Raw genomic sequence first — 14,939 nt, 5'->3', positions numbered from 1 at the left:
ACAGTGCCCAGTGCTGTGACCGCCTACTGCTTTCCTGCAAGAGGATTCCTTCAGTGCGGAAGGTTCCCATTCCTTTACTGCAGTCGGGAATAGAAACAGAGCAAACTGCTTTATACTGAGACACAACTTCAGTCCATCTATCCCAATATTGCTGGCACTGACTGGCACCTGCTGTCGAACACTTCAGGCAGGATTCCCTGAGCTCGACATGGCAAAGCCAAGGATTGAACCTGGGACCTTCTACCTGCAAAGCGTGTACTCTGCCACTGAGCTATGCCCTCCGTTGAAGAGCAAGCATTAGTGCGTGCTTTGCACTGGTGCTCAACCAGTGGTGGTCTTTAACTCTTTAAGCCTAGGTGAGCAAGATCCTAACACACCCCCTTAATTGTTTTGTATTTATTCTTGTATTGACAGTTTATAAAAATGCAATAAAAATACCTTGTTAATCAGTTTGACTTAGTATCTTGGCAGTTGTGCTGTGTATGGATTAGAACAGCAGGCAGTCTTCAAAGGCAGCCCTAGTATAAAGCACTACAGTACTTCAACCTGGAGGATATCAGGGCATGGAAAATAACCAGTCAATTTTCTCCGTACCAGAGATTGCAGATGGATACAGCTGGCACTTTAGTACTGAAACTCCCTGGCCCTCTTATGAGAAAATGGCGGTTGTCATAGTATTTGGAACAACACATTTGTAAACTTACAGAATTTGCTGTCTGAAGACATCCTGATGGCCTCTAACTCTGATGACCTTGAAAGATTAGATACATCCACAGAGGAGAGGTCCATCAGTTGGTACAGGTGGGATGGCTAAATAGTGCAAAGACTGGCAAAACGTAGATTTCTGTGGATTTGAGATACTAGCTCACAGAAGGGTTTGCCAGCATGAATGTTGAGAGCTGAAGCCCAAAACATCTGGAAATCTCCTTTCCAACTACCCTGAGCATCCAGTTGCAATGACACTACATCTTGGGAGTTACCACTTGCTGGGAAACAACAGCAAGAGGAGACTATTGCTGCTGTAGGTTCCCCAGAATCATTTGGTGATCTACTGTGGGAAAACCAGATGGCGGGCAAGACAGGTCTTTAGTCAGATCTGGCGGAGTACTTAATACATTCTTAACCCTTATTGGCTCCCAGACCCTGGTGAGTTTGTGATGTATCAGGGATCTGATATACCATCCCAGACCAGGGAAATGGTCATGGAAGCTTTGGGTCTTCACGTAAACAGGTTCTGGGTGGCTGGGATTGTGTCCCTCCTCTCCTCCTCTCTTGCATTGAGCTAATTCACAGGGGTGGGTGATTAATACATCTCCCGGAGGACATCCTGTCTGGACTTGGTGCAATGTCAGCAATAGCCTGGTCTGACCTCCGTGTTTGCTACCTGGGAGGATTCGTGACAGACGATGCAGCTGTGACAGTGTCTATTAATAAAAATGCGTGCCGTTATGCAATGAAGCCTCTTGCTGTGCTAACCTACCTTGGCTTGTTGCATTTGTAACTGAGGTCCTGTGCCAGTTTGTGTGAGGTTGGGCTTTTCTTTCTTTTTTTGGTAATTTCCCACCAAGTTATATAAATGATTAAGCCACCCATTCATGCCTATCAATCACAGCTTTTGACTACTTGGACCAGTGATGCTCCTCTTGGCTTTCATGTTATGTTTTTGATCCTTACCAAGAGGCTTGGCAGGGGGAGAAGGCATATAGCTGAGCTTAGCCTTCGTTCACTATTCCTTCTCCAATCCCAGACTGGGCGCAAGTCATACCTGTTAGTCCACACTGCTACTTTAAGCCGTCCCTATAGCAGTGTGTGTGTGTGTGTGTGTGTGTGTGTGTGTGTGGGCGGGGGGGGGGAGTTACTAGGTTCTGCCTGCATTCCTAGACATAGCAGGGTTGCCCAAGTGGGCGCCATCCAGGTGTGTCAGGCTACAATTCCCATCATTTCTTGGGATGATGGTAGAGTAGTTCACCGCCTCTGAAAGGTGCCTAGGTGAGGCAGCCTGCTCCGTTTGGGCTATCTTCCATTTTCTACTAATCCATAAGGATTGCAGCAGAGGAGGCAGGCAGGGCAGCCCAGGGGAGAAGGGCAGTCCTGGGCCGGGCCTGCCTCCTGCCAGGTGATATCCTCGTGTGGAAGAACACGAGGTCTTTCGTAACTGGGCTTCCAGTCCTAGAAAAAGGAGGCGGCTGCTTTGCAAGGGGAGAAGGCTTCTCCCTGTATTGTTGGAGGCACTGTGTAAAGGAGGAGCGAGCGCGGTCCTCTAGGGCGCCCGGATTCTGTATTCCCCATTCCCTTGCAAAAGGGCAAGAGCGTTGCCGCCCCCTAATTCATCGGAGCTGTGCGCCCCTCTCCCCATTATATACAATTGCGGCCGGCGGAGGGGTGGGGGGCGCCTGTTTCTGAGCGCCTAGATAATAAATGGCTGGGGTGGGGGGAAGCGCTGGGGCGATCTCCCATCTATCCCCAGTTCAAGGTTGCGCTGGGGGGGGGGGGGGCGCGGGTGGAAAGCGGTCGGCTGGGCTAACAGAAGCCCCTTTGTGCAGTCCCTTCCAGCTGCCTCGCCGGGTGCCCCTTTTGTTTCAGGGTTGTTGTTGTTTCGTTGCGTTTTAATTTAACCCCCTTCGGGGTCGACTGCACCACGGAAAGAGGAAGGGTGTGAGGCAAAGGAGAGGAAGGGTGGGGTCTGCCCGGTTCCCCCCTCTTCCCCTCGCCCAGCACCCCTTTTGTTGCAAGCCGCCGATCGATCCCCGCTTCGCCGCCGCCCCCTCCCCCGCTTCCTCGGAGCCCGAGCCCGAGCCCGCCCCCGCCAGCCGCGCTCCCCCGCCCCGCCGCCGCCGCCGCCGCCGCGCGCCCGGCCCCCTCGCAGCCTGCCCGTTTCGGCTCGCCGGCTGGCGCGCTGGCTGGCGGGCTCTTCCCAGCCGGAGACGAGCAGCGGGCGAGGGAGGGCGCGGGCGAGGAGGACGGACCAGCAGCCGAGGGGCCGGGCCGGAGCGGATCGGGTGGCGGCGGCGGCGGCGGCGGCGGACGGGCGCGCTGCTCTGCCTCCCTCCCTCCGCTATTGTCTCCGCTCGGCCCGGGACTGGCTCGGGCCGCCGCCGCCGCGGCGCATCGGGAGCGCGGCGCCATGGTGGTGAGTCGGGCGAGCGGGGCTGGCGGCGGGAGGCGGCTTCCTCCGGCTGGGGAAGAGGGCGGGCGGCCGGGCGGTGTGCGGGGGGCTTTCGGAGGCGGCGAGCCCTTCTCCGCCCTCCGCCTGCGCGCCATGCACCTGTTACCATCGAAACCCGCGCCGGGCGCCCCATCAACAAAACCCCGTCCCGGTTGCTCCCCGCACCGTGTTGCATTGGTGGGGTGAGCGATACGAGCAGCCCCCTCCCGCCGCGCGCCCTGCTCGTATTCCTCCTGACCCTTTCCAGGGCATGGTGAAGCTGCAAGAATTCTGCGAAATCCAGGACAGGGAAAATCCAGAGGAGATTGTCAGATTCCTTGATCTCTTCCTTCCCAGATCCTCTTCCATACCTCCTAGCTTTGGGGATCAAATCTTCTTCCTAAAGCCCCGAGACTCAGAGGCAAGCCAAGCGCTTTGATGCCCCAGCAACTCACCAGCTGCCCTGGCACGGGGCTCAAATTCCTCTGCTTTAGAAAGCCATCAAAAGGATGCCCCCCCGCTCCTCCCCTGCCCCTCCCGTCATTCGGGGCTGTTCCTCATTCATTGTAATTATTACATATGCATACCCACACTCAACTTGCCCTAATTAATTTGGGAACTGTGCTCTGCTCCATGCGCCGTCAACTACTGGGATGTGCTGAAGTGTTCCTAGGCCTGGGTGGCTGGATTTGAGGCCATAACTAGGAACAAAGGTGGAAAGCCAAAGCAGGAATGAGCTAATTAAGAGATCAATTGTTAGGAATGCCACGGCTGCTGCTGTAGTCCAAAGCAGGATCTGTGATGTTATTCATGACTTATGAGATTGGATAGAGCCACTTTCTGCCATTGTGGTATTATAGAGGGGACTGGCCATTGGAAAAGCCAGCTGATGTCAGGATGGTCAGAAACAGCAATATTACGGGCTCTTGTGTTGCCCATCCCAGCCCAGGAAAGGGAAAAAAAGGCTTGATCTGCTCAATCCTGAACTACAAAGTTTTCTGTGAAAACGGCTATTTGTAGACCGCTTCCTTCTGTGATGTTTTGACGTGTATCACTCCAGCCAGCTTTTGTACCAGGCTATCAAAGGCTGGAGAGGAACAATAGTGGGGTTTTGTCTGTGTGTTTTATATATATGAAAAAAAAATTAAAAATGCTATGAGAAAGGCTTGGCTTCACCTGCTGTCCTCCTGCTGCCTGTGGTTGAACAGGCTGTGCAGGTTTTCAAAACAAAGCAAAACCCTGTAAAACCTGTTTCTGCCAGAGGTGAGAGTTGGATGGGTGCACACGCTGCAAGCGGCAATCTCTTTTCTCCAATTGCCTCCAGCTCTCTAAAAAAACCTGCGCCTGGTTATATTCCAGTAAAGAGAACAGTGCCCAGTGCTGGGTCCTCATGAGGACCCTTCCCAGCATAGCTTTCCGCTGCTCCCTTCCCTTCCCTTCCCTTCCCTTCCCTTCCCTTCCCTTCCCTTCCCTTCTCTCCCCACCTCACCTTGCTCCACCACATCACTTCACCTCACCTACTGAGAAATGTGAACAAAGCAAAGCAAAAAGTAAATTACATTTGCTCCGGAAAAGGCACACTGAAGCACATATGTAGACACACACCGCACCATGCAAATGCTGTGAGAAACAAGCTCTCCTGAGGTTGGCAAGGGCAGGAGGGCAAAATGCCAGGGGAGGGCACCACATTGGCTTGGCGGAGGGCCAGCCCTACACGCTGCAGCACGTGATGGCCACTTCACCTCTGGTGGTGGCAGCTAACGTGCGTTGGTGTGTGCAGGACAGAGCTGTCCGCTGGCCCGGCTGTGCCCCTCGGTGGGTGAGAGGACAGCCCCCCCCCTCCCTACGTACGCCTGATGCCCTCGGGCCCAGTGGAGGCCTGGAATAAGATTCAACTGCCAGTCCCGGCCAGAGTGAAGGGACTGCCCCGGGCATGTGACTCGGGGTTTCATGAAAGGACAGCAAATGGCTTGATGGAGTCTTTTTCTCCTCTTCCTTCTCTGTCAGGCATTGATGCTTGTGCGGTTTTCTGCCGGAATAACTTCACCAGTCCTGGCTATTGTGTATCTTGGCTTGGAGAGGGGCTCCATTTGCTTCCCTGCTTCAGGCAGCAAAATGACTTGGGTTTGTTCTTCTGCAGGTCTGGTCTGTTTGTGTGGAATGGGGATCGGTGGGGCTGCCATCTTGTTCTTTGCCTCAGGCAGCCAAGTGTCTCAGGCTGGCCTGACTCAATCCATCATACGTGGCAGCTTTTATGCGTGTGCTTTCCATGTAGTATTTATGAGAAACTGGAATGCATAACTTTCACTCTACAAGCTGCCTAAATCCAAGGCTGTTTGAAGTATGCAAAGTGGAGCAGAATTCCATTGCCAATGTGTACGGTTTTGCTTGATCTGTCCAGAAATACTGGCCACCGTTATAAGATACACTTTATGTCGCCAATATCAACTGTCCAGACATATGTCCCATTTTCAGACTTTTCTAGAAACTGGTGTCTGTGGTTCTGGCAGTACCAAATTTGGGCATCCTAGGTACTGTGAAAAGATCAGAACTAGTTTCTTTCTCACACCTCCTGTTTTGAGAGAGCTGCACAGATAGCACACCCATTCCCGCTTATCAGGAATCAGAACGTCTTGAGGTCCAGGTCTATGCAATATTTCTAGTGCAAGTAGAAGTGCCACAACTATTTCAGGGTGCACTTACACTCGCCAGCTGTACTGCACTACAACTCCCATCATCTTCAATCTGTTTGCCACCCCATTCATTCTTATCATTTCGTCTGTTTCTTCATGGATTGGTTCAACATTTAGTTGTTTCAGGCACGTAATAGCATTTTCTAGGTACCAGCCTGTTTGAAGTTGCATACCTACCACATTTCTGGTTTTAAGTGGTATTCAGGTGCCTTATCAGTTCTGATAACTTCATGAATGAATCATTTAATATTCTGGAAAGCACCATGCACATTAATGACAGTACATTGCAGTGCACGTGCCCTCGTTCAATACACCTGCCAGACACTCATCTCCCTTGCCAGATATTCCATTCCATTTCTCCATCCCCTGGTTTTCTTTCCACTTCTGCACAACAGACAGTCAGCTTTCTGCAGCCACTGAGCATGCTTATTGGACTGTTTGGGGATGGATTTCTTTCCCTTCCTTTGTTTCTCTTTCTCCTTTTGTACTTTTGCAAACTTTGGCGTTTCCCAAAGCATGTCCTGTGCTCGGGCAGCGCCTCTTTGGCTGCATAAGGATTGGTGCTGAGAGAATTGAGTTGCTGACCAAGAAGGTCGCAACCTGTGTCCCTCCAAATGTTTTTAGACTATATTGTCCCTGGCAGTCCTAGATGATTTTTGTTAATGATTCAAAATGGACATATATTAAACAAATGTTGATGGTCTCAGTTAGGGAATGGGGCACATTCATTGCTTGTATCTCTGAGTTTTCAGACACTCACAGTCAAGAGTCATGTGAATTCTGAGCACCCCTAAATTTCAGGCATTCATTGTAGCACAAATTATTATTATGGACTGACTTATTCCAGGTTAGACCACTGGTTCATCTCTAGTGATCTGAGATGGTCTCCTCTGGCTGACATCAAGCCTAACCCAGCCCTGTAACTTTTTAACCGGAGAAGTAGATTGTTAAACCTGTGCAGGATCAGCCATTAGCTCCTCGTCATGTGATGCAAAATCTTACGTGTGAGTTTGAGATGATGGGAGAATCCAAAAACTGCTGGTGAGGCAAGTCTGGGTATTAAGTACAGAGTCAAGTTGGAGGCAATTCTCTGAAACACCATAGGCAAGAGAGTAGGTTGGGAGGAAGCTGCTCCTTGACTTCTGCAAATAGTCATGACTTTTCTTGCTCTGTTGCTGTTCATTTGTAGAAGGAGGACAGATGGGAATAAAGGAAAACGGCCGCATCCTGGGTGATTAGAAGGTTTAAGAGTAGCAGGGGAAGGAAAGACACCCTGTATTAGTTCTTTTTCCACGTCATTAGCAGACTTCTCATTCCTGCTTCCCAGGTAATACTGACATCTGGTCAGGAATGTAAGATTTGCAGCAGAGTGCCCAGGCTGTAGACCATGTGAGGTAGGAAAGATTAGCACAGCACTCTGAATCCTGCCTGGAAATTGACGTGGAGCCTGTGCACATAGACAAACAAGTCCCAATCTGTAATCTCGGGGCTGCATTTTGTACCAGCCAAATCAGTTTCAAAGAGGTTCAAAGATCATGTGTACAACCCAGAATTCCAGACTATGGCTGCATTATCTTTATCTGGGAGAAGTTTACCTTCATTTGATTACTTTGTTCTGCCTGCAAAAAGTAGGAGTTTCATTTTGTCTTTTTTCAAAACAAAAAGTTGGAATTATTCCAGTGGCACCAAATGAGCGAGAGAAACATGTAATAGTATTGGTTTAATAAATCTATGGGGCAGAATATTGGAAACATGGGTTGTGGGGCTTGGCTGGTAGAGAGAACTGGCCAAAAATGGACCTTTGAAAGCTAAAATACATACTCACAACAATCCTGTAACTTCAGGATTCAATAGATGTGTTTTTGCACATATTCAAAACTTCATGCAAGTCCATAAGGCTTAGAAATGTGGTTTTTGTGATTGAAAGCAACTGCTTATGTGCACTGTATTAGAAGCTGAGCCTGTTTCTAGATCACTCAGGAGTTTATGGTCTGAGCCTTCATTCCGGAGTAAATCATACTGGAAGCTGCTGTGGTCCGAAGGGGGGAAACACAATGATTCCATTAAGAGAGAATGGGCTGTGGCTTTCTCTCTATCCATCCCTTTCTACTTTCTAGAAATCTATGACTACTGAACATTCATCTAGAGCACCGAGGTGTGCTTGCCACAGGACAGGACACAAAGCCGCACAAGTTCCTGCCCGGATGCTTTTCCGGTTTTTGCCAAAACTAATATTGACGTACCAGCTTTCCCTTGAATCAGAGCGACTCGCGCTCCAGAGTGTTTTCTTTGACCACATACCTGTGGGCTGTAACTTACCCAGGACAGCTGCCTCAGAGCATCTCCCCCCTCTCCCTGGTCCTCAACAAGCAGGGCCATTCCACTGTGTCACTGGCCAGGGTAGAAACCGCACCATTTCACACTGCAGGGATTTAGGGGACCGAGTGCTCCTACAAACAAAGGATTATCTCCATATAGAGAACCATTTGTCAGAGAGGAAGATTCTAGGCAGTTTCTTTCTCCTTAAGTGCTACGTTTTGGTGTGTTTATGCATTCTGCAAGGGAGCAGCCCATCATCCCTTCACATGGGACCATCCCATCATCCCCTCCAGGCCCGGCAACAGCAGCCAGCAACACCATCGAGATCCTAGGAGGAAAATTGCTGTTCCTGTTGAGGACCTCTGCCAAAATGTCAGCCATCCATGTGCCGCTGGTGGGGAAACGAAAGCCAGTGACTGCCCAGCAGTGGAGCCCAAATGGCTGTGGCTGACCCCTGCATTTGCACCATCTCTAGACAGACTTATGGGTTTATCATTACATTTATATCCCACCTTTTTCCACTTGCAGGAACCCAAGGCAGCTTACACAGCCACCTTCTCCATTTTATTTTCACAGCAATCCTATCGGGTAGGCCAGGCTGAGAATCGGGGATTGGTACAAAGTCACCTAGTGAGCTTCATGACTAAGTGGGAATTAAAACAGTTCTAGTCCAACACTCTAACCATCATACTAGCTCTACTAGGTTCCATAGATACATCCTGGAAATCAGGAGTCACGGATAGTGTCATATTCAATTTGTCATCCTCCCATGCTTTCCCCTTGCTAGTTTTATCTTTTCTTTCCCCCCAGAAACTAGCATGTTATAGAAGACTGCATGATTGCTTTTGACTGGTGGTGCTAGGAATTCTCTTTCTGGAAGCACATACAGTGTATTTTCCTCAGAGTTAGCACAGGCCAGAAAAATACCTTTGGTTGTGGTGGACAACGCAGTGAAAATTTTGACTCGGTGTGTGGCACTGTGAAAGAGGCACAATCCATCTGAGGCATAATTAGGAAAGTATTTGAAAAGAAAACTGGTGATATTATACTGTTGTTATACAGCTCTATGGTGTGAACACACTTGGAATATTCTGCAGGTGTAAGGTCACCACACCTTGAAGCTGAAAAGGTACAGGAAAAGGCAATCTGAAGGATCAAAGGGCTGGAGCTGCTTTTCTGTGGGAAAAGCTGGCAACGTCTGTGATGCTATAGTAGTATTGCAATGAAGCTTCTTGGGATCTGTCCCTCTCCGGTTTCTGGACTTCCTGTCATGTGACTTAGCAAGTGAATTGAGAAGAAGTCTGAGGCTATGCCCAGAGCTCACCTGTGCAAAGGGCAGCCTTCTTCCGTGTCGTGTGTTGCACGAACAAAGGCTGCGCATCCTGTGCACAGAAGAGAGACGTGGCTTGCATGGTGTTTACATGGGACTTGATTCTTGGTGAGCTGCACATGAGCGTTTGGCCCATTTGTCAGGAGACAGGAGCAAGGGGGCTGGAGCCCAGGGAGCAAAGGCCAGAAAAACTGATTCTTCACATCCCTACTTGATTGCTTACAAAAAGGCACGTAAGGGAGACCTGATAGCGCTGTACAAAACTTTGCACAGTATGGGGAAAGATCAAAGGGAGACGTTTTCTCCATCTTTCGTAAATACTAGAACCAAGAGTCATTCAGTGAAAGGGTCTGGTGGGAGATTCAGAGCAGGTAAAAAGCACTTTATTGTACAGGGCATATGAAATCCGCCACCACATGGTGTAATGATGGCCACCAATTTACATGGGGCTTGGACAATTCGTGGAGGAGAAGGCTACACATGTCTACTGTCATGACGGCTATCTATTATTTCCAGTATCAGAGGAGGCATGGCTGTGTATGCCATTTGCTGGGGCACACCAGTGGGTTTCCCCCATGTGGCTGGCTAGCCACTGTGTGACCAGAATGGTGGGCTAGGCAAGCAATTGTTCTGATTCAACAGGGCTCTTCTTCTGTTCTTGAGTTCGCTTCCAACGCTCCTATGAGAATTACCAGAAAAGGAGTTTCCCAGGGGTGGTTGGCAGAAAGAGAAAATGGGGAAGTGGAAGGGATTCTGGAAAGAAGGTCTGTAAGAAAAACGCTATTTCTGCTGATCATACATTCCAGCGCACAAGAATAGTTCTGCTTTGATAGTATTGTGAGCGAGCCAGAAGTATTCTCCGTACCATGTGCTTGGGTATTTCCTCACAGGGAGAGTTCATGAACATGTCGGGCTTTTTGCAGCCACAGCATTTCTGCACACCTCTGCCTCCTTGCCAGCAACCCGCTTCTTGCATAATCCTCCCCTGTCATGTGTGGGTTTAATTTTTTGCATTGCTCACAGTTACACACTAATCCAGCAGAATGAGATACAATAGTAGGAATCACAATCCTTGCAAACAAAATAGAGGACACACTGGAAATGTAGGTTGGATTGGGGATGTGTTGAACTACAGACAAATCAAGGGTTCCGTGGCAGAACACAGATGTGACATGCAGAAGAAGCTAGGACCTAGGTGCTCTCTTGGGCACCTCCACTTCAAACAGGTGTGGAGAACTGATGTCCATCCAGAGGCTGATAGAATCCAGTGCTTCTCTTCCCCAGTCAGCATGATGAATGGCCAGGGATGATGGAAAGTGCTAGTACTAGCATTTAAAGCCTTAAATGACTTGGGGGCAGGTTATCTGAAGGATCGCCTCCTCCGATATGTATGTGAGGTCATCTTCGGGGGGTCCTTCTCTGGGAGCCCTTCCAAAAGAAGGGAGGCAGCAGGCTATCAGCAGGAGGGCCTTTTCAGTTGAGGCACCCCAGTTTTGGAATTTGCTCCTGAAAGATGTGCCCCTGGCACCTACTTTGTATTCTTTTGGGGACCAGATGAAGACCTTTTTAACATTTTAGCTTTTTAACTTTGGTTTTATATATTCCATTTTATTCTGTACTGCTGCTATGCTTCTGTACTGAATAATAGCAATTCCAATTATGGTTTCCTTCTTATAAATTAGTCTGTGTGTTCTTACCTTTTGTTTAATTTTGACTTTTCTGAACCATCCAGAGAGCCTTGGCTAATGGGTGGTACATAAATGAAATAAATGAAATAAATAAATAAGTGCAGCCCAGCAACATCTGGAGGTCCATGGGTTCACCAGCTCTGCATGAAAAGGATTATGGGAAGCAGATGTTAAGGAAGACCTGTGCGTATGATCTTGGAGAGCCACAGGTAGTCAGAGCAGACTGGGTGGAAAAATATCTGGAGCTTGCTAGGTGCCCCTGAGTTGGTGCTGTGTTTCTCAAACAGGAGTATTACAGGCATTTCGCTTGTGTCCACTCGCCTTCTATCTCTGGAGACTGGAAATGAGTTTGGATCTCTGCAGTGCATGCATTTTTAATTCTCTCTCTCTCTCTCTTTGTGTGTGTGTGTGTTTATACCCATTTTTCCACCGTACAAGCACAAGGCAGCGTACAGTAACGTAGTATAAGGAGAGAAGCGTGCAGGGGCAGCACACTAAGGACTCAGTTCTTTGTGTGCTTAGATGGAAAAAAAGCCCCAGAACCCTCAGCATTTATTTACTTGCTTAACGCATTTCTATCCTACTCAAAAGCTGATGCTCTCTGGGTAGTTCACAACAATTCAAACCATAAAATATGACTTAAGATATAACATAAAAGTCTTAAACATTTCCAGTATAAAATAGAAGTAAAAACTAAAATGAAAGGTAGCAGCAGTGCAAATATTTAAAATACAATAACAGCTGTAAAGCAAACTAAAGACTGAAATGCTTGGAAAAATAGCAGGGTCTTCACATCACAATGGAAAGAGTACAGGATAGGTGCCATGACAGTCTCTCTGGGAAGCTCCTTCCATAGCTGGGGTGCCACAGCAGGAAAGGGTTTTTCTTGTAAGCTGTCCTGAGATGCTTGGACAGCCTAGAAAAGCTTTCAATAGATAGATAGATAGACAGACAGACAGACAGACAGACAGATAGATAGATAGATAGATAGATATTTATGGGAGGGATCGATCTTGGGTCACCTGGCCACAAGCCATTTAGGGCTAATGTCCTTAGCAGCCCATGGACTGGCAGCCAGTACTAATGGTGAAGTCCTGGTGTGAACTTGTTAACCATTTGCCTGCCCAATTTTGGGCCAGCTGAAGCTTCCACGTTCTGTGTGCAGAGACATCAGCACTTCAAAAGGATCAGGTCCAGGGGATGGGCAAGTTCCCTGCCCAAGACCCCGAGGGGGCAGCTCCAGTGTTCTCATTTGCAACCCAGGCAGCAGAATAATTGCAACAGTGAAATCCATAAAAGGGCCTTTTATCAATCACTCAAGGTAAAATTGGACAACAAAGCAATCGTTTACTGGCACCTAAAATAAAGATACAAGGTGGACATCCGAAAGGGGTGGTCCAGTGGTAAGGTGCTCCCACAGAGAAACCCTGCTCATGTTGCCACCAGAGTAACTTCTCAGGGAGTGGATCGTTGGTGGAGCATCTCCAGCGACAAGCTGAGTGAACGAGGTTTGTGCAGGAAATTGTGTCCTTCAGCTGCCTTGTTCCCCAGGCTAACTAGAGCTTGTCTTGCACTTGGAAATGAGCAGAGAACATGAGTGAGTTTGTTCCTGGCTAGGCAAGGGTTATGCCATTGATGGTCTATGTTCTCATTGGTGATCAGGTATCTGGCCTGGACAGAATCATGCAAGGCTCGAAAGCTCTTCATTAAATAATAGGAGTTTTACAAGAGCCATGAGGCTGCCTCTGACAACAGCAGCCCTAGATCTCAGAGAATCATCGAATAGTAGAGTTGGAAGGGGCCATGAAGGCCATCGAGTCCAGCCCCCTGCTGTTGCAGGACACCATGTTACACCATCCTACTCCAATGGCTGTCCGGTTTCTTTTTGAATGTCTCTAGTGTGACATTCCTTCTCTTTTCTCAGAAATGTGTGCTAAAATAGGACATGTGGCACACTGTCTGCACGGTCAGGGGTTCCCCACCTCCACATGCTTCATCGAGCAAAGTAGAGGGGGAAACTCCAGCCTGAAAGCAATGCAGCATGCATTCCATTTTACTAGGAAAGATGTAGGAGATGAACAGTTCTGGGCTGTACAACAATAGAGTTCAGATCATGAATACTGAGGGTGTAATTTCATTCTGTGTTGCTCCAAACTCCCCTGGAGTAACTGGGTTCAGGTTTGGGTGCTGCAGTTTACGAAGGAGATCAATAAACTGGAATGTGTCCAGAGAAAGGTGACAAAAAGAGTGAAGAGTTTGGACAACCAGTCTTCTGAAAGGAGATGAAGCAGATGAGTACGTTTGTTCTGGAGAAAAGGCAATCAATGTACGATCAATAGGAAAGCATCTTCAGCAATCCAAATGGCTGTCACATCCAGAATGGAGGGGATTTATTTTCTGTTGCTTCAGACTCTTCCTGAAGTTTCTGCTGATCAGCTGTTCAGCTGGCAGGAAAGGAAAGGCAGACAAATGAAGGGAGGGGAAGAATAGCAAGGAGGGCAAAGAGGACAAGAGGTTGTGGGAAGCGATGAAATGCAGGTGGCGTGCAGGAGTAGGGGAGGAAGAACAAGGCTAGAGGCTGCGAGTGCAGAGGCGAGAAAGGTAAGTCGGGGAGGATGAGCGAGGCAGGGACTAGGAGGGGAGAGAGGGAGGGCGGATGGGGAAGGGGTAGAGATATCAAGGAAAGGGGTAGGGAGAGAGAAATAGTGAGGACAGAGATGGGTGGAGAGGGAGGGAGGGAGAGTGCAAGGCTGTCTGGGTGGCCCAAGAAGCAGGTCTTTCCATTCGCCCCTCCCTTCAGTCTCTCTCCTTGCTGCTTCTCTCCACACCACCAGCACCACCACCTTGACTGCTGTGCCTGGACCAGCCACCTGCTCCAAGAGAACCCTTTGGCGGTGGTGCCACAATAGTTTCTCAATTCCCCAAATGTGTGCTCAGGTTCAAAGAGGTCGGGTACCTCTGTTCCAGAGAGTAAGAACTTGTGGGATAGGTTCAGGTTAGAAGAGGACCTGGGCTGGAAGGCGCTGGATCCTCCTTTGTTAGAGCTTTGTGAGCAGAGGCAGCTGGACACAGGAGCTCCTGCCTTGGCTGCAGGCTGCCAGGTATCCTTGTGGCCATGGCAGCAATGGAAACAGAATAGCCCGACAGTCACTTCTTTCTTGTTTCTGCTGTGTCTGTGCTTTATTTATTTGTTGAACATACTTATTAGCCACCTTTCGAAACATTGATATTCCCAGTGTTGGCTTACAGTATAAAATGGTAACATTCAGTCTCCAATTATAAAAGCATCTTAATTTTTAAATAATTGGAAATTAAATGATTGCAAACAGTCTGACCAAGGGTGTGGGTTTGTAAGTTATGGTCTAAAACATCTGGAAGGCCCTAGGTGGCGAATCCTTATCCAGAGGAGAGGTCGGCAATTTAAAAGTGTCTGAATGAATGAGGAAGCTGAGTTAAACAGGACTGCAGCCAAAGAGAAGGAAAGGTTGGATTAGGGTTATTAAATATGAAGGTATCGGATCATATTGGCTTGTGTGTCCTTTGCAACTTGGTCCCAGTGGCTTCCATCGGCCAGTGGCAACCCTCCATGCATGCCCAAATCTGCTCTGGAGAGGCAGGGGACCCTCCAGAGCAGAGAATAGATGGGAGGCTGCAGCAGGGAGGAGAGGGGAGGAGAGGAGAGGAGCGCTCTGTGGTATGGAGTGCAAGTTCGCTCGTGCAGTGCTGGATGTCCCCCTCTGTGATGATCTGCCGAGGCCCCCAGC

The 14,939-nt window shown here is 48.8% G+C and overlaps 1 protein-coding gene across 1 annotated transcript in view; it reads left to right on the top strand.

The window, feature by feature from the left end:
• The first annotated feature begins 12,810 nt into the window (after positions 1-12,810).
• Positions 12,811-14,939, top strand: part of ARHGAP33 (Rho GTPase activating protein 33) — a 34,177-nt gene continuing 32,048 nt past the window's right edge. The window contains 1 exon segment of the mRNA XM_044435264.1: positions 12,811-12,837. Within this exon segment, the coding sequence (XP_044291199.1) occupies positions 12,811-12,837 (27 nt within the window).

The sequence above is a fragment of the Varanus komodoensis genome, unplaced genomic scaffold (genome assembly GCF_004798865.1).
Source record: "Varanus komodoensis strain SLA01 unplaced genomic scaffold, ASM479886v1 scaffold29_1, whole genome shotgun sequence".
Classification (NCBI taxonomy): domain Eukaryota; kingdom Metazoa; phylum Chordata; class Lepidosauria; order Squamata; family Varanidae; genus Varanus; species Varanus komodoensis.
Note: the sequence above shows the minus strand (reverse complement) of the source record. Positions and strands in the feature narration are given on the sequence as shown.